The sequence below is a fragment of the Oncorhynchus masou genome, unplaced genomic scaffold (assembly GCF_036934945.1).
Source record: "Oncorhynchus masou masou isolate Uvic2021 unplaced genomic scaffold, UVic_Omas_1.1 unplaced_scaffold_1317, whole genome shotgun sequence".
NCBI classification, from domain to species: domain Eukaryota; kingdom Metazoa; phylum Chordata; class Actinopteri; order Salmoniformes; family Salmonidae; genus Oncorhynchus; species Oncorhynchus masou.
This window is the reverse complement of record NW_027016661.1, coordinates 1-19,893: the sequence shown is the minus strand read 5'-3', so window position 1 is coordinate 19,893 and position 19,893 is coordinate 1. Positions and strand designations below refer to the sequence as shown.

At 40.9% G+C, this 19,893-nt stretch overlaps 1 protein-coding gene and 1 long non-coding RNA gene across 2 annotated transcripts; one reads left to right on the top strand and one right to left on the bottom strand.

Moving 5' to 3' along the window:
• Positions 1-221: 221 nt before the first annotated feature.
• Positions 222-8,523, bottom strand: LOC135538998 (OX-2 membrane glycoprotein-like). Its single transcript, XM_064964886.1, has 5 exons — positions 8,340-8,523; positions 7,855-8,196; positions 6,742-7,068; positions 5,938-6,036; positions 222-1,353 (listed from the first exon to the last, which is right to left on the bottom strand). Exons 1-5 carry the CDS (start codon positions 8,521-8,523, stop codon positions 1,295-1,297), a joined length of 1,011 nt encoding a protein of 336 aa, XP_064820958.1. The 3' UTR covers positions 222-1,294.
• Positions 8,497-19,537, top strand: LOC135538999 (uncharacterized). The gene is made up of 3 exons (XR_010455531.1): positions 8,497-8,570; positions 13,728-13,795; positions 16,689-19,537. It is a non-coding gene; the product is annotated as an uncharacterized LOC135538999 (long non-coding RNA).
• Positions 19,538-19,893: the final 356 nt, after the last annotated feature.

Below are 19,893 nucleotides of genomic sequence, written 5' to 3'. Positions count from 1 at the left end.
AAAGTAAACTGCTAGCGTGTCACCGGTTTTAGTTGAGAAGGTTAATTCGTTGAACTCTTCTTAAAACAGATATCTGACATATTACACACATAGCCAAGGGAGTCTGGTGCAGCTCTATAACAACCTAGTCCTGATTGTGATGTTACTGTAAACTGAGCTACAACAAAGTAGCCCTGATTTTTTTTAAATGGTGAGTAACATAAAACAAGGTGACGATGGGCGATTTTTTAAATACAGCGTATAGTTTTATCAAACGGGGGAGAACACAATACATTTAAAGAATGCTTTTGAATCTTAAACATTCAAAAACATTGTACAGATCAAGCGAGAATAATAGCCGGATTTATAAACTGTCAAATCAAGTGGGGTCAAACACAACAAGCAACATCCATGATCAAAATAAATACAAACAGGAACTAAAACGTGATACAATTAAATCTAGTGAACAAGGTACAGTATATCAAACTATCAAAGTGCAAAACATTGTTATCATCACCATTATATTTTCAGGGCTCAAATACATTCATACATTGCATTGATAAAAAGGAGGTAAAATATTCATGTATCTATCTTACTATAGGTACAGTATGTAATAATAACAGCATAAACAAGTGCATCATATTTAAATAGATTCAAGATAAATTAACTAGAATGATATTCTCCCGTCTTCTTCCGAGTGTGTCATAAAAGTCAACTGTAGGTGGTGCTGTGTTCTAATAAATTATATTGTATTTCCTCACTGACAAACCTCATCAAGTGCAATTTCAAAACAAAAAACAGTATTAGTGACATTATGTAATGTATGGTGCAGGTATAAATTAGCTTACATATGACTGGGGAAGAAATATGACTCTGACAACTCAAAAAGGTTCAATACATGTATCTAGTACACAGTGCATCTACCTGTCTGACTGTCTCATTAGAAATGTTTGTCATAAACACGTCCTTCTAAACGTAGGAGCTGGGCTAATAAAGAATACTAATAAAGAACAGGAAGGCCTGCACACTGTTCATGCTCCCAAGACTCCCAGACAGTCTCATCCTCATTCATGAATAGTAGTACTGTATCTTGCTAGTGGCCATGCATTTAATATGATCTTTGTCATACAATTAGAATATACTGTAATATTCTAAAGATGTATTAGTAGTCTGGTTGAGACGTGTTAGTGGATCTCATCTCTTGAGGAACTGGGCTCTTCTGCAACCGAACTCTAAATACCAACAGCGCTCCGATGCTCAATAAAAACCTTGTCAGCTAAAGTACATAAGTCTAGCAATCAACACAGACAAACATTTACACACTTTCTCCAAAAGCGTCCTGCTCGTCTGCTATGGTTGCTGCTTGCCTGTAACCTGCCAGAGAGAACGTGAAGGTTAGACTTTACTGTAGGGAGTGAAGACATACAGCACATTCAGAAAGTATTCAGACCCCTTGACTTTTTGCACATTTTGTTACAGCCTTATTCTAAAATGGATTACAATGTTTTTCCCCCCTCATCAACCTACACACAATACTCCATAATGACAAAGCAAAAACAGGTTTTTAGAAAATATATATATTTACAAACATTTCCAAAGTATTCAGACCCTTTACTCAGTACTTTGTTGAAGGACCTTTGGCAGCGATTCAAGTCTTCTTGGGTATGACATTGCAAGCTTGGCACACCTGTATTTGTGGAGTTTCTTCCATTCTTCTCTTCAGATCCTCTCAAGCTCTGACAGGTTGGATGGGGAGCGTCACTGCACAGCTATTTCCAGGTCTCTCCAGAGAATTTCGACCTGATTCAAGTCCGGGCTCTGGCTGAGCCACTCAAGGACAGTCAGAGACTTGTCCCGAAGACAGTCCTGCATTGTCTTGGCTGTGTGCTTAGGGTTGTTGTGCTGTTGAAAGGGGAACCTTCACCCTAGTCTGAGGTCCTGAACGTTCTGGAGAAGGTTTTTATCAAGGATCTCTTTACTTTTGTCCATTCATCTTTCCCTCCTTCCTGACTAGTCTCCCAGTCCCTGCCGCTGGAAAATGCTTGGCATTCAGGCCAAAGAGTTCAATCTTTGTTTCATCAGACCAGAGAATCTTGTTTCTCATGGTCTGTGAGTCCTTTATGTGCCTTTTGTCAAACAACAAGTGGACTTTCATGTGTATTTTACTGAGGAGTGGCTTCTTTCTGGCCACTCTACCGTAAAGGTCTGATTGGTGGAGTGCTACAGAGATGGTTGTCCTTCTGGAAGATTCTCCCATCTCCACAGAGGAACTCTGGAGCTCTGTCAGAGTGACCAACGGGTTCTTGGTCACCTCCCTGATCAAGGCCCTTCTCCCCCAAATGCTCAGTTTGGCTGGTCGGTCAGCTCTAGGAAGAGTCTTGATCGTTCCAATCTTCTTCCATTTAAGAATGATGGAGGCCACTGTGTTATTGGGGACCTTCAATGCTGCAGACATTTTTTGCTACCCTTCACCAGATCTGTGCCTTGACACAATCCTGTCTCGGGGGCTCTACGGACAATTCCTTCAACCTTCGTGCATGCCAGAGCAAAAACCAAGCCATGTCAACTGTGGGACCTTATATAAACAGGTGTGTGCATTTCCAAATCATGTCCAATCAATTGAATTTACCACAGGTGGGCTCCAATCAAGTTGTAGAAAGATCTAAAGTATAAATAATGGAAACAGGATGCACTGGAGCTCAATTTCAAGTCTCATAGCAAAGGGTGAATACTTATGTAAATAAGGTATGTTTTTAGTTTTTTTTATACATTTGCAAATATTTCTAAAACCTGTTTTCATTTTGTCATTATGGGGTATTGTGTGTAGACATGATGAAGGGGAAAAAACTATTCTATCAATTTTAGAATAAGGCTGTAATGTAACAAAATGTGGTAAAAGGGAAGGGGTCTGAATACTTTCTGAACGCACAGAACACTTTATCAGTAACCATTCTAGAGCTCTAAGACATGACTCGCCCACAGCTGATACTTCACACAGTTTATTTCATAAAGCCAGTGACGCATCCATACACACACACACACACACACACACACACACACACACACACACACACACACACACACACACATACATATATATATATATATATATGAGAGAGAGATGATACACTATGGTTCTGATTAGACATTCACTCGGTTGGTCTTTCTAAGGTGTTATTACATCTAGTAGTCTCTCATGACTGTTACTTTTTATAGCTACTGTTTACAGGCCTCCTGGGCCATATACAGCGTTCCTCACTGAGTTCCCTGAATTCCTATCGGACCTTGTAGTCATAGCAGATAATATTCTAATCTTTGGTGACTTTAATATTCACATGGAAAACTCCACAGACCCACTCCAAAAGGCTTTCGGAGCCATCATCGAATCAGTGGGTTTTGTCCAACATGTCTCTGGACCCACTCACTGTCACAGTCATAATCTGGACCTAGTTTTGTCCCATGGAATAAATGTTGTGGATCTTAATGTTTTTCCTCATAATCCTGGACTATCGGACCACCATTTTATTATGTTTGCAATTGCAACAAATAATCTACTCAGACCCCAACCAAGGAACAAATATTCACAGACAACACAAAGATTCCTTGATGTCCTTCCAGATTCCCTCTGTCTACCCAAGGACGCCATAGGACAAAAATCAGTTAACCACTTAACTGAGGAACTCAATTTAACCTTGCGCATTACCCGAGATGCAGTTGCACCCCTAAAAACTAAAAACATTTCTCATAAGAAACTAGCTCCCTGGTACACAGAAAATACCCAAGCTCTGAAGCAAGCTTCCAGAAAATTGGAACGGAAATGGCGCCACACCAAACTGGAAGTCTTCCGACTAGCTTGGAAAGACAGTACCGTGCAGTACCGAAGAGCCCTTACTGCTGCTCGATCATCCTATTTTTCTAACTTAATTGAGGAAAATAAGCACAATCCGAAATGCTTTTTGATACTGTCGCAAAGCTAACTAAAAAGCAGCATTCCCCAAGAGAGGATGACTTTTACTTTAGCAGTGATAAATTCATGAACTTCTTTGAGGAAAAGATTATGATTATTAGAAAGCAAATTACGGACTCCTCTTTAAATGTGGGTATTCCTTCAAAGCTCAGTTGTCCTGAGTCTGCACAACTCTGCCAGGACCTAGGATCAAGAGAGTGTTTTAGTACTATCTCTCTTGACACAATGATGAAAATAATCATGGCCTCTAAACCTTCAAGCTGCATACTGGACCCAATTCCAACTAAACTACTGAAAGAGCTGCTTCCTGTGCTTGGCCCTCCTATGTTGAACATAATAAACGGCTCTCTATCCACCGGATGTGTACCAAACTCACTAAAAGTGGCAGTAATAAAGCCTCTCTTGAAAAAGCCAAACCTTGACCCAGAAAATATAAAAAACCATCGGCCTATATCGAATCTTCCATTCCTCTCAAACATTTTAGAAAAGGCTGTTGCGCAGCAACTCACTGCCTTCCTGAAGACAAACAATGTATGAAATGCTTCAGTCTGGTTTTAGACCCCATCATAGCACTGAGACGGCACTTGTGAAGGTGGTAAATGACATTTTAATGGCATCGGGCCGAGGCTCTGCATCTGTCCTCGTGCTCCTAGACCTTAGTGCTGCTTTTGATACCATCGATCACCACATTCTTTTGGAGAAATTGGAAACCCAAATTGGTCTACACGGACAAGTTCTGGCCTGGTTTATATCTTATCTGTCGGAAAGATATCAGTTTGTCTCGAATGGTTTGTCCTCTGACAAATCAACAGTAAATGTCGGTGTTCCTCAAGGTTCCGTTTTAGGACCACTATTGTTTTCACTATATATTTTACCTCTTGGGGATGTTATTCGAAAACATAATGCTAACTTTCACTGCTATGCGGATGACACACAGGTGTACATTTCAATGAAACATGGTGAAGCCCCAAAATTGCCCTTGCTAGAAGCATGTGTTTCAGACATAAGGAAGTGGATGGCTGCAAACTTTCTACTTTTAAACTCGGACAAAACAGAGATGTTTGTTCTAGGTCCCAAGAAACAAAGAGATCTTCTGTTGAATCTGACAATTAATCTTAATGGTTGTACAGTCGTCTCAAATAAAACTGTGAAGGACCTCTGCGTTACTCTGGACCCTGATCTCTCTTTTGAAGAACATATCAAGACCATTTCAAGGACAGCTTCGTAACATTGCAAAAATCAGAAACTTTCTGTCCAAAAATGATGCAGAAAAATTAATCCATGCTTTTGTCACTTCTAGGTTAGACTACTGCAATGCTCTACTTTCCGGCTACCCGGATAAAGCACTAAATAAACTTCAGTTAGTGCTAAATACGGCTGCTAGAATCCTGACTAGAACCAAAAAATGTGATCATATTACTCCAGTGCTAGCCTCCCTACACTGGCTTCCTGTCAAAGCAAGGGCTGATTTCAAGGTTTTACTGCTAACCTACAAAGCATTACATGGGCTTGCTCCTACCTATCTCTCTGATTTGGTCCTGCCGTACATACCTACACGTATGCTACGGTTACAAGACGCAGGCCTCCTAATTGTCCCTAGAATTTCTAAGCAAACAGCTGGAGGCAGGGCTTTCCCCTATAGAGCTCCATTTTTATGGAACGGTCTGCCTACCCATGTCAGAGACGCAAACTCTGTCTCAACCTTTAAGTCTTTACTGAAGACTCATCTCTTCAGTGGGTCATATGATTGAGTGTAGTCTGGCCCAGGAGTGGGAAGGTGAACGGAAAGGCTCTGGAGCAACGAACCGACCTTGCTGTCTCTGCCTGGCCGGTTCCCCTCTTTCCACTCGGATTCTCTGCCTCTAACCCTATTACAGGGGCTGAGTCACTGGCTTACTGGGGCTCTCTCATGCCGTCCCTGGAAGGGGTGAATCACCTGAGTGGGTTGATTCACTGACAAAGGGACATCAGATAATCTTGTGCTGACTAACCTTTTCTCTGTTGAAGCAGGACGCTGCCGCAGATGACTAAAAGGGAGATGATTAGGAACACTGGGATGCCAACCGCCCACGGGGATGTCCTCTTGTCATCTGGAAAGTGAAACATTTCTTTATTTAACTAGGCAAGTCAGTTAAAGAACAAATCTTATTTACAATGACAGCCTAGGAACAGTGGGTTAACTGCCTTGTTCAGGGGCAGAAGCACAGATTTTTACTTTATCAGCTCGGGATTCGATCCAGCAACCTTTCAGTTACAGGTACAACGCTACAACCACTAGGCTACCTGCTGCCCCTATGAAATTGCCGTGATCATGCATTTGGAGAGATCCATTTCTTGAGAAGAGGAAGCTGGGAATTGTACATCCTCTTTCCAAAGAAGTCTGTTTGAACAGCATGTTGATATGGATTTCACCCTTCAACATATCATCCATCCTTCATTTAGCTTCCCTGAGGGGCAGGAAACTACCCAGAACTCAATAAAACACGTGACTCTACAGGGAGTGACTCATGGTTCTTTACCACAGAACTCAAAATGAAACTTAACTGGTGAGATTAGATAACAGCACTACTAGCATCACAACATTAGGCTCTTGCAACCAGCCTGATCTCATTGTGCTCACCATTCTGTTGGAATGTTAGAATAGTGAGCTGTCGCACGATCTGGCTGGTTCACTAGGCTATCCCAACGTCATTGGGGATGATCTTTTCTCAATGTTCTTTTCAAGTTGAACCGTTCTGCACTGACATGCTAAAAGTGTATGGTCTAAAAGTATATGACACGTCAACATTACGTACCCTCTTCAACCTCCCTCTCTCCAGGGAGAATAGGAAGCAGGACCCGCTCGTGTCTCTGTGTCCTCATCCCATTGTTTATGATACAGTCCACGTATCCCCCGGAGCCTGGCAACAGTTGGAGGGTGATGTTGCTATTGGCTGTGACAGTTTGGTCTTTGTTAATGACAGTCCAGTTGTTAGGTGTCTTTATGAGTGCTGCAGCAGATAAGTTCCATTGGATCCAAGGTGCTGGTTTACCCGTGGCAGAGCAGCTGACCACAACTTCCATGTCTGCTTTAGGTTCAGTGCTGGGGACTTTTTGCATTGTGGCTCTCACTTCAGATAAACCTTTGAATAGATGAAACAGGGAATATTAGCTAATATTGATTTCATTTATTTTACAAAGCAGGTCAATTAAGAATAAATTATTATTTAAAGTGACAGCTAAAGGAATCCTGTGGCGCAGGGGGTGGGGATTAAAAGTCAAGACAGTCAACACAATAAATCTGAGAAGTCATAATTCAATTTCATATTTTGGTTAGAAAGGCTTAATAAACCCTTAGCCCATACTGTATAATTCAGAAATCATGCCTTAGCAAAGGTCCCACTGTAAGACTTTTCTGTCATTTCAACAGTAAAACACTGTAGGATCCATAGGATAATACCGTAAATGTGTTGTTTTTCTTCAATGTATATTTCAGGTAGAATTTCGTTGTAAATTTGCAGCAATATCCTGACACCAGAGTTGGCATCTTAATAGTGTAATTTTGCTTCACAGTACCATTTTCCTTGCTGTAAAACATTACAGCATCCATTTACATTTACTGCAAGTATGCTGTAATATGTCTTTACAGTAAGGAAAATAGTACTGTAAAACATATTACAGCATCTCTGCTAATTTATGATTTTGCTCTTAAATTAGTTGTGAAGCATATATGTATTGCTAAGACTTTATGAATACTGTATAACAGTGTTTTCCCAAAATGATTCTCTCCAAGAATACCCCCAGAGACTTTTAGGTTCCTATACTACCAGCACACCTGATTCAACTCGGCCTAATCAAGGGCTGGATAATTAGTTGAGCAGTTAGTTAATTAATTAGTAACTAGTAAATTACTTAATTAGTTGACTAACCTTGAACGGTAAGACAAATCTGCTTGCGTATTGAACCACTCGGGTAAACATTGAAGGAACAAATATAGCAGGCTTCGTCTGCCCATGTTACGTTCTTCACGGTAATAGACGTTGAGTTGAGAGATGCCTCCGTGAAAACCACCTTGCCTCGGTGCGGGTCTATGATTTGAGCTCCAAACCGCTTGCTGTAGGTGGCCAGATTCTCCACCGAGTCGTCTTTGAACAGCCTCTGCCAGGTGACTTGCAGCACACCTGTCGGGTCCGCATGAGTGCAGGTATATGATGCGTCGGCATTGAAGTCAACACTGGTGTCTCCTCTAGCTACGACGTTGACAGAGACGGCTAGAAATGGAAGAAGGAATGTTAACAGGTAAATAAAAAAAGTTTAGCCTTACCAAAAAATCAATGGCCTGTCAAAAGTGGGACATGTTCCTTTATCATATACGAGCAGAATCAACTGGTCAGATCCATGGAAAATTACGTACCTTCAGACAGCACGCATAAGATAATTAGGTAAATGTTCATTCTCAGCGGGTGAATGATAACAAGATCATTCTGTTTCTGGCGTTGGACCTTTAAATATTGGTGAGTGAAAGTGAAAGTTAGCGGCTGGTGTTGGGCGTTAGTAACATTAAAGGGACCCTTTGTTTCCGGTAACCAATGTGACATATTGTAGAATAAATATCGAGAATGAAGTTATCACGGAACTAGAATGAGTAAGTGACTATATTTCTATATGGCTCATATTTCTGTGTGGCTCACAATAAGCTTAATGTCATACTGTAGCTGCACTAAATATAACCAGAAATGTGAAAAATACTGCATGTCTTTGTAGTTGATATACAGGGCCTAAAATTAACACCCGCCATCTGTGTGTAGATTTTGGCATTTGCGGGTAAAGATGTATATTTCACCAGCCATGTTGACGGGTTGTCATGGCTCCACAGTGCGAGCATTTCACTCGCATTTGTGAATTTAAAAAAATGTCAAGTATGATCACATGTATAGTTAAATAAATGCTGCAGCAGCTGTTTTCGGAGTATTTCTTGCCGTTTTGTTTCATAGCTGGTAAATTAATCGCACAAAGTCAAAGAACTACGAATCTTAAATAGCCTATTCCACCTCGCGCTGCAACACTGCCTGGCTACAGGCCTTTCTCACGTGAAGAGCGGAGTGAAAGATACATTCCATACTCTGTGCACAAGGCATAAATAATTGCTCTAAAGTACTATTGAAGTGACAACTAGTCCGTGGGTTTCTTGGCTATTTACATTGTTTTGTTCACAAGCTAGGTTGATTTTGTATGTTTGAGTTTCAACTGCTAGGGAAAAGAAAACAACGCTTCTAAATATCAGACTGACGAGTCACGTTACCGCGGTAATCTCCCGTTCTTAAAGGGGCAGGGAATTTTGTTAGTCTCATTTTTTGGTTAAAAGACGGAGGTGGGCCTCCCGGATGGTGTGCCAGCTGTGCCCCCAGAGACTCTGGGTTCGAGCCCAGGCTCTGTCGCAGCCGGCCGCGACCGGGAGGTCCATGGGGCGACGCACAATTGGGGCCTAGCGTCGTCCGGGTTAGGGAGGGTTTGGCCGGTAGGGATATCCTTGTCTCATCGCGCACTAGCGACTCCTGTGGCGGTCTGGGCGCAGTGCACAATTGGCCTAGCGCTAACCAGGTCGCCAGGTGCACGGTGTTTCCTCCGACACATTGGTGCGGCTGGCTTCCGGGTTGGATGCGCGCTTTGTTAAGCAGTGCGGCTTGGTTGGGTTGTGTTTCGGAGGACACATGGCTTTCGACCTTCGTCTCTCCCGAGCCCGTATGGGAGTTGAAGCGATGTTACAACATAGTAACTACTAGCAATTGGATACCACAAAAATGGGGTAAAATTCAAAACAAAAAGAAAGAAAGACTAAGGTCACAAAAAAATGAATATTAAACAATATACCACATTGCTTCTTACTAATAAAACATTACAAAGCATGCTCATCTGTTTTTTTGTGTGTGTTTTGGTGTAATTCTAGTGCAAAAAAAAACATTTTGTCTTGTAAAAAATCTGAGTTGCTGGTAAATTTTGTTGAACAGAAAGTGCATGGTTCACTGGCAGTGTGTATTTTCCACTTGAAGGCAACCACAAAGGCATTATTAAGGCTACTGTAACCACAGCTAGTTCCAAAGAAAGGCTTCTTATAATAGTGACTCCATGTTGTTGGGAAGAGGGTGAGGATTTTACTGTATGAGCTAATGACTAGAAAATAGTTTCAAGGTAATTACTTGTGTGTCATTGGAATTTACAGATTTGTCACTCAATGCTTATCATTTGGATATGCTGTTCTGGGGTGCAACCAGCAGTTTATATTAGCCTGTATGTAAATCTGAAACCTCCATTGAGCATAATCCGTTCAGTATTTATTCATTTGTGGATATCCATCACCTATTTCGTATGATATGTGTCACGACTGATGAAAGGAGAGGACCAAGGTGCAGCGTTGTGAGCGTACATGATATTTTAATGATCAAAATGACGCTGACAAAAAACGTGAAGCTCAATGGCAAAGTGCCATAAAGAATGTCAACCTCCCACAAACACAGGTGGGAAAAAGGACACCTAAGTATGGTTCCCAATCAGACAACGATAGACAGCTGTCCCTGATTGAGAACCATACCTGGCCAAACACAAATAAATAGAAAACATAGAATGCCCACCCCAACTCACGCCCTGACCAAACCAAAATAGAGACATAAAAAGGATCTCTAAGGTCAGGGTGTGACAATATGTTACCAATTTCAATTCGTATGATATGTTACGAATTACAATTCGTATGATATGTTATGAATTCTAGCTAGGTGGCTAACATTAGCTAGCTGGGTAACCTATAAAGTACAATATGTTACGAATTTGCAAAACGCACAATATGTTACGAATTTGCAGAACATGTGATATGTTACAAATCTTAGCTAGGTAGCTAACATTAGCTGGCTGGCTAATGTTAGCTAGGTTAGGCATGAAGGTTTCGAGGGTTAGCTAAAATGCTAAAGTTGTCCGTGATGAGACGTTTGTGTTATACATTTTTGCATTAAGTAACCATCTGCCTTATGTAACCATACCAAACCTAACATATCATTCTATATTGAGTGTCCTGGATGTAGCTTTACTATGTTATATCTATGAGACCAGACTGGTGGTAAGGGTCATGTGCATGCTGAGGGGATGTGCAGTGAGTGACTTTGTTCCCACATGTCAAAGCAAAAGGAGAACTTCGCAACATGACCACTGCCCCAGAGTCTTGTATCCAATAGTCTTGTATCCAATAGTCTTGTATCCAGAAGGCATTATAGAAAAGGTGAAACGGAAAGATCTGTGAATGTATCACTAGAAGCTAATGTCATAACTAGAGGTCGACCGATTAATTGGAATGGCCAATTTAATTAGGGCCGATTTCAAGTTTTCATAACAATCGGAAATCTGTATTTTTGGGCACCGATTTGGCCAATTATTTATTTTTTGTTACACCTTTATTTAATCTTTATTTAACTAGGCAAGTCAGTTAAGAACACATTCTTATTTTCAATGACTGCCTAGGAACGGTGGGTTAACTGCCTCGTTCAGGGGCAGATAGATCTTGCAACCTTACAGTTAACTAGTCCAACGCAATAACGACCTGCCTCTTGTTGCACTCCACAAGGAAACTGCCTGTTACACGAATGCAGTAAGCCATGTTAAATTGCTAGCTAGCATTAAACTTATCTTATAAAAACAATCAATCAATCATAATCACTAGTTAACTACACATGGTTGATGATATTACTAGATATAATCTAGTGTGTCCTGCGTTGCATATAATCTGACTGAGCATACAAGTATCTAAGTATCTGACTGAGCGGTGGTAGGCAGAAGCAGGCGTGTAAACATTAATTCAAACAGCACTTTCTTTGTGTTTTGCCAGCAGCTCTTCGTTGTGCGTCAAGCATTGCGCTGTTTATGTCTTCATGCATATCAACTCCCGAGATGAGGCTGGTGGAACCGCAGTGAAATGGCTAGCTAGTTAGCCCGCGCTAATAGCGTTTCAAACGTCACTCTCTCTGAGCCTTGGAGTGGTTGTTTCCCTGGCTCTGCATGGGTAACGATGCTTCAAGGGTGGCTGTTGTCGTTGTGTTACTGGTTCGAGCCCAGGGAGGAGCTAGGAGAGGGACGGAAGCTATATACTGTTACCCTGGCAATACTAAAGTGCCTATAAGAACATCCAATAGTCAAAGGTTAATGAAAAACAAATGGTATAGAGGGAAATAGTCCTATAATTCCTATAATAACTACAACCTAAAAGTTCTTACCTGGGAATATTGAAGACTCATGTTAAAAGGAACCACCAGCTTTCATATGTTCTCCTGTTCTGAGCAAGGAACTTAAACGTTAGCTTTCTTACATGGCACATATTACACCTTTACTTTCTTCTCCAACACTTTATGTTTGCATTATTTAAACCAAATTGAACATGTTTCATTATTTATTTGAGGCTAAATTGATTTTATTGATCTATTATATTAAGTTAAAATAAGTGTTAATTCAGTATTGTTGTAATTGTCATTATTCCAAATAAAAAAAAAAAAAAATCTGTATCAGTATCGGCTTTTTTGGTCCTCCAATAATCAGTATAGGTATCTGCGTTGAAAAATCATGAAACGCTATTTCACTTCGGTTACACCAGCCTCATCTCGGGAGTTGATAGGCTTGAAGTCATAAACAGCGCAATGCTTGACGCACAACGAAGAGCTGCTGGCAAAACGCAAAGAAATTGCTGTTTGAATGAATGTTTATGCGCCTGCTTCTGCCTACCACCGCTCAGTCAGATACTTAGATACTTGTATGCTCAGTCAGATTATACGCAACGCAGGACACGCTAGATAATATCTAGTAATATCATCAACCATGTGTAGTTAACTAGTGATTATGATTGATTGTTTTTTATAAGACTAGTTTAATGCTAGCTAGCAATTTACCTTGGCTTACTGCATTCGTGTAACTGGAAGTCTCCTTGTGGAGTGCAACAAGAGGCAGGTCGTTATTGCGTTGGACTAGTTAACTGTAATGTTGCAAGATTGGATCCCCCGAGCTGACAAGGTGAAAATCTGTCATTCTGCCCCTGAACGAGGCCGTCATTGAAAATAAGAATGTGTTCTTAACTGACTTAACTAGTTAAATAAAGATTAAATAAAGGTGTAAAAAAAAAAAAATCTGCAAAATCGGTGTACAAAAAAACGATTTCCGATTGTTATGAAAACTTGAAATAGGCCCTAATTAATCGGTCATGGAAGACCTCTAGTCAGAATGATACTTACAGTAGCCACTCCTTATCTGATGACTAAGCTACTGTAAACTTTGATATCCTGTGATTGTATAGACATGTGTACTGAGTCATCTGGTAGAACTGTAGGTAGCCTAGAATTAGAGAGGTGGACCAGTAACTAGATGGTTGCTGGTTCGATTCACAGGTCCATCAGGAAATACAGTATGATGCTGCACCACAGCTGACAGACCCTCAGGGTATGCATATGTCAGAGTTTACAGTGTCAAAACACTGTATGGTGCCTAATGGATGTGTGTAGTTGCCATAGAAACCCCTGATAGGAGAAATAGAGCAGCAAGGTGTTTTTAATCTGAACAAAACATTTTCATTATATCTTGGGAAGTACCTGCCTCATTTTCTGGTTGGCTGGTGTGGTCTTGTGTTACTGTGGTGACATTGATACATGTGAAGCCGTCTCACTCAACCAGAGGATGACTCCAGCTGCATCTCAATGCTTAAATCTAGAAACACAGACACTGAAGACAGACAATACACTTTCTGAAGTATAAATCTTTCTTTTATCAATTAATGTAGCATTTCCAGCATATGGACCATAAGGTACAGAACAAGTAGCAAACACTCGGTGGCACAACAATAAAAAGGTATGGATAGAAAATTCTGGACACAATCAGACGATGCAAGAGAATAAAGTAGACTGCCTGGGTCATGGATAATTGTTGTTTGTTGAATAATTGCTGTGTTTTGATGTATTTTTGATGCCCTCTTTTATTTGTATTTTTTATTTTTTAATGCATAACCCTGATGTTGGGCCTGGCCAGAGTACTTTAATAACCATAGCAAGTTCCAAACCAATTGCCTGCTAATGCTCCACCCCAGAAGCTAAACATGCCTATACTTAATTCCTAGGCCTAAAAGATAAGAACATAAAATACAACTGTAACAAGAATAGCAGCATACATTTCAGTCAATTTACATAATTAAACGTTTTACAATGTGGGAAATGATGACTCCATATTATGGGAATAGGGTGAGGATTTATTTAGAGATTTTACATCTATTACAGTAGTATCAAATCAAATTTTATTTGTCACATACACATGGTTAGCAGATGTTAATGCGAGTGTAGCAAAATGCTTGTGCTTCTAGTTCCGACAATGCAGTAATAACCAACAAGGAATCTAACTAACAATTCCAAAACTAATTTCTTATACACAGTGTAAGGGGATAAAGAATATGTACATAAAGATATGAATGAGTGATGGTGCAGAGCAGCATAGGCAAGATACAGTAGATGGTATCGAGTACAGTATATACATATGAGATGAGTATGTAAACAAAGTGGCATAGTTAAAGTGGCTAGTGATACATGTATTACATAAGGATGCAGTAGATGAGATAGAGTACAGTATATACGTATACATATGAGATGAATAATGTAGGGTATGTAAACATTATATTAGGTAGCATTGTTTAAAGTGGCTAGTGATATATTTTACATCATTTCCCATCAATTCCCATTATTAAAGTGGCTGGAGTTGAGTCAGTGTGTTGGCAGCAGCCACTCAATGTTAGTGGTTGCTGTTTAACAGTCTGATGGCCTTGAGATAGAAGCTGTTTTTCAGTCTCTCGGTCCCAGCTTTGATGCACCTGTACTGACCTCGCCTTCTGGATGATAGCGGGGTGAACAGGCAGTGGCTTGTGTGGGTGTTGTCCTTGATGATCTTTATGGCCTTCCTGTAACATCGGGTGGTGTAGGTGTCCTGGAGGGCAGGTAGTTTTCCCCCGGTGATGCGTTGTGCAGACCTCACTACCCTCTGGAGAGCCTTACGGTTGTGGGCGGAGCAGTTGCCGTACCAGGTGGTGATACAGCCCGCCAGGATGCTCTCGATTGTGCATCTGTAGAAGTTTGTGAGTGCTTTTGGTGACAAGCCGAATTTCTTTAGCCTCCTGAGGTTGAAGAGGCGCTGCTGCGCCTTCTTCACGATGCTGTCTGTGTGAGTGGACCAATTCAGTTTGTCTGTGATGTGTATGCCGAGGAACTTAAAACTTACTACCCTCTCCACTACTGTTCCATCGATGTGGATAGGGGTGTTCCCTCTGCTGTTTCCTGAAGTCCACAATCATCTCCTTAGTTTTGTTGACGTTGAGTGTGAGGTTATTGTCCTGACACCACACTCCGAGGGCCCTCACCTCCTCCCTGTAGGCCGTCTCGTCGTTGTTGGTAATCAATCCTACCACTGTTGTGTCGTCCGCAAGCGATAATATTGAAATGGAAGGAGTATCAGACCACTGCAAATCTACCAAGACCTGGCCGTCCCTCTAAACTTTCAGCTCATACAAGGAGAAGACTGATCAGAGATGCAGCCAAGAGACCCATGATCACTCTGGATGAACTGCAGAGATCTACAGCTGAGATGGGAGACTCTATCCATAGGACAACAATCAGTCGTATATTGCACAAATCTGGCCTTTATGGAAGAGTGGCAAGAAGAAAGACATTTCTTAAAGATATCCATAAAAAGTGTCATTTAAAGTTTGCCACAAGCCACCTGGGAGACACACCAAACATGTGGAAGAAGGTGCTCTGGTCAGATGAAACCAAAATTGAACTTTTTGGCAACAATGCCAAACGTTATGTTTGGCGTAAAAGCAACACAGCTCAGCACACTGAACACACCATCCCCACTGTCAAACATGGTGGTGGCAGCATCATGGTTTGGGCCTGCTTTTCTTCAGCAGGGACCGGGAAGATGGATGGAGCCAAATACAGGACCATTCTGGAAGAAAACCTGATGGAGTCTGCAAAAGACCTGAGACTGGGACGGAGATTTGTCTTCCAACAAGACAATGATCCAAAACATAAAGCAAAATCTACAATGGAATGGTTCAAAAATAAACATATCCAGGTGTTAGAATGGCCAAGTCAAAGTCCAGACCTGAATCCAATCGAGAATCTGTGGAAAGAACTGAAAACTGCTGTTCACAAATGCTCTCCATCCAACCTCACTGAGCTCGATCTGTTTTGCAAGGAGGAATGGGAAAAACTTCAGTCTCTCGATGTGCAAAACTGATAGAGACATACCCCAAGCGACTTACAGCTGTAATCGCAGCAAAAGGTGGCGCTACAAAGTATTAACTTAAGAGGGCTGAATAATTTTGCACGCCCAATTTTTCCGTTTTTCTTAAAAAAGTTTGAACTATCCAATAAATGTCGTTCCACTTCATGATTGTGTCCCACTTGTTTATTCTTCACAAAAAAATAGTTTTATATCTTTATGTTTGAAGCCTGAAATGTGGCAAAAGGTCGCAAAGTTCAAGGGGGCCGAATACTTTCGCAAGGCACTGTATGTGGCCCAACAGGAGGTCTGAGTCAGGTTTACTGTAGAAAAGAGTCAAATGAAAGCGGAACCATCTGGGCTGGAGGTTTATTACAGTACTCTGTCCACTCACAACCTCAGGGCTATGCTTTTAAAAAATGTGTGCGACTGTCCTTGCCTTTTAGTACTTTGTTACATGTTTTGTGTTTTTTTGCAGACCCCAGGAAGAGTAGGTGCTGCCTCTGCAAAAGCTAATGGGGATTCTAATAAACAAATATGCTGACTCCAAATCCAGGAAGGATACGCAGTCAGAAAGATGCTTACAGGAGGCGCTCCTTATCTGATGACTAGACTGCTCTGGTAAAACTGTAGTTAACCTAGAGCAGTGGTCAACAACCTTTTCTGAGTCAAGGAAACTGCAGACACAGTGATCTGAGCTATCTGATTGGACAGCGGTAGTTCTATAGGTGCACTTGATTTGCTCTTTGGGCCTGCCTGGTAGGTGGAGTTCTATCTTCTAGGGCTGCTTAATCAAGTGCACCTACCATCATCGGTGTGAAATGAAGAAAAAAAATAGGAAGGCAAGGCTTTATCACTTTTTTTTACAGAAATGTTTGGTGATCGACTAGGAATGCCTTGGAGATTGACCATTCGATCGCGATTGACCGGTTGGTGTAGAGGAGGCAGGCCAGCAACTGGAGGGTTGCTGGTTTGAAGCCCTTGTCTGTCAAGAAAGATGCATGGCTAGAAATCTTTAACATTTTAACAATTTTCCTGCAATTCTACACTTTATTAAAGGTGCAATATGCAGAAATACCTATTTCCTGGTTGCTAAAATTCTAGTAGTTCACCTAATTTCAGTTTGTGACTAAACAAGCAATGTTTAGTGTAGAGAATAATCTAAACCATTGTGAAATATATGTTTATTAAACCAAAATATATTGTGTTTTCAGATGTTTGAAGCATGTGTACAAAGCAATGTTTGTCAGACCATGAGACATCCCAAAAAGTATTCTCACAAAACCGTCAGTAGTCTGAATGGTTTGGCCTACAAATTATTAGGACCCCTCTATGGAAAGATGAGACTCTCATGTTCTCCATTTTGCTTGGGACGTCTTGGGTTGGTACAGCCGATCTGCCAACCTCTGTCTATAGCGTTTGAACAGTTTTGGCTACAGACTAATATGAAAGGTGGAAAGGTTAGACCTCGGTGGAAAGGTGAGACTCACGAACACTTACATGTTGGTTGATTTGCTCTGCTCTAGGACGCTCACAAGACTCGTCTGAAGGTCCCCGGTACCAGATTTAAAAAATGAATGGAAGTATATATGGAGACTGTTTAGCGGCAAAACAAAATGTACCAACCAGTTGTTACTGGAGTACATGAAGATGAGTGAGATTTTCAGGGAAGGGGGCGTTAGAGGAGACACATCATACTCATCGTCGCCATCTCGAACACACAGGTTGCAATCAAGCGGATGACTTTTGGTAAGTCGGTGACCATCACCAAATCGAAGTGTGTTGCATTATGGGGATCAAAATTATCTGACTTTCGCCTACATGTCGACTGCATTAACTTAAACTTTTTTGCAGTTACCCTTCACCAACTTCATCCTGCAGCAATAGCCTGCATGGTGGGAGGCTCTATTGTCAACCAATCATTAGCTGTTTTTTACTCACCCAAACGTGACCAAAGACATGACTGAAACAGTAAGCAACTTTGCTATGATTCATACAGATCTATACAAATTAATGTTATGTTTCAGGCACTCTCTCACTAATTGATTGTACACTCATGGTTTCAGTTTGTGAGTGTGTGATATGGGGGTTGGAAACATGTTTATTTCCACAGTATAAAGAAACTTTTTATAAACAACGGCAACTCTTCCATGTTGGTCTGAGCCTTGCTAGTGTCTGACTTTCGGCTTTTACAGTAGATGTCACATTGGAATTAGCGACGTAGTGACTCTGGATTCACTTTCTATACCTTTTGGTCGGTCAGATATATTAATTGTGCTACTGTTTACTTACTGAAAGACCTTAAAGAGGAGCGATATTAGAGTAATCATTTTGTTTTCTGTGAATGTAATATTTTATTCCTAATTTATTTATTTCAGCTCAGTGGAAAGCTTCTTTGGACCCCATTTTTTTTATTGTAATATCCTTAGTGATGTGCTCCCTCTGCTGGTACAAAACGTGATGTTGGTTCTCTGGGACCAGCAACTGTGTATGATACTGACAGTACATCTTACTTTTACTATGGAGAACATGGAGCATTTTTTTGTTTTTGAATTGTACATTTAGTACGTGGTAAATTTCCATGTGCCACTCCGGCCTCCCAGATTGGCTCGCTTGTAGGCGTGCTTGCAGCATGTTTGATTGTGCGTCAAGAATTCAGCATAGCAAGTTTGCATGAAGGTCTAGTTATTAAATGGTTACATAGTTTCATACATTTTCTGTTTAATGTATTTATTCCCAGGTAAATAGTAATATGCTCTAACCGCTCTGGTGACAAACAAACTTTGGCAACCAGGCAATCCTCCACATGGCTGGAAGACCCTATTTTCTCAGTAACAGTCTCTCTTCTTCACTTCATCCTCTCGGTTATATCAGCTGTGTCGGTAAACCCCTCCCGCATCTGAACAGGCTACATAGACGGCACAGCATGATCAGAGGTGAGAGGTCAGTTGGTCGGGTCAACAGGAAGTACTATTAAAGAGATGTTTTACATTGAAATACAGATAGAAATGTGGAAGTCCCAGAGTTAATGATCCAAGGTCAGTTTGTCATTTCACCTCCTGATTTTTATGATGACTGGCAGTATTAGAATAGAAAAAACAAGACATAATCATGCTTTGTCTCTCATTTCCAGGTATGTTTTGTTGTGAGACAGGATGCCAATCCCAAGTACCGTCACCACCTCCGCCGCTCTTAAGAGCACCTTCGGGCCATCTAGGGGCCCAAGGCTAGTTAGGAGAAACCACTAGAGACACTATGTCATTGTGATTAACTGCGATAATATTCTCTATTCACATTCTCTACTGGCTGAAATTAAGTCTCATTTGATGAAATACTACACTTATCCTGTGTTTATCAGATCAATGCAGATGAAGGAAATTAAATATTGAGATGTACCTGTTTTAGAGTACTTACATGATGCATAGGAAGTGTAGTGTACTGGTTTTTTAAATTATATTTCTGTATTTACAAATCAGCCTTTAACTAGTTAAATCCTGTTTCTAGTCTATTGCATAGTTACAATGTGTAACCATTGATGTCCCAGGACCAAGATTGGTAAACACTGTTTAAGTGTATAATTGTAATACAAATATGCAGACACGGCTAGCTACACATCCGTAGGCATACGTGTATTTTTATCCTCTACTGCACTATAAGCAAGAAAACAGTTTGCTAGCTACGTT

Coding starts and splice junctions, on each gene's coding strand:
- LOC135538998 (XM_064964886.1), bottom strand. CDS start 8,523: ATGTCACATTGGTTACCGGAAACAAAGGGTCCCTTTAATGTTACTAAC. Junction 8,197..8,339: donor CTTATGCGTGCTGTCTGAAG/GTACGTAATTTT, acceptor TTCCATTTCTAG/CCGTCTCTGTCAACGTCGTA. Junction 7,069..7,854: donor GATTTGTCTTACCGTTCAAG/GTTAGTCAACTA, acceptor ATCTATTCAAAG/GTTTATCTGAAGTGAGAGCC.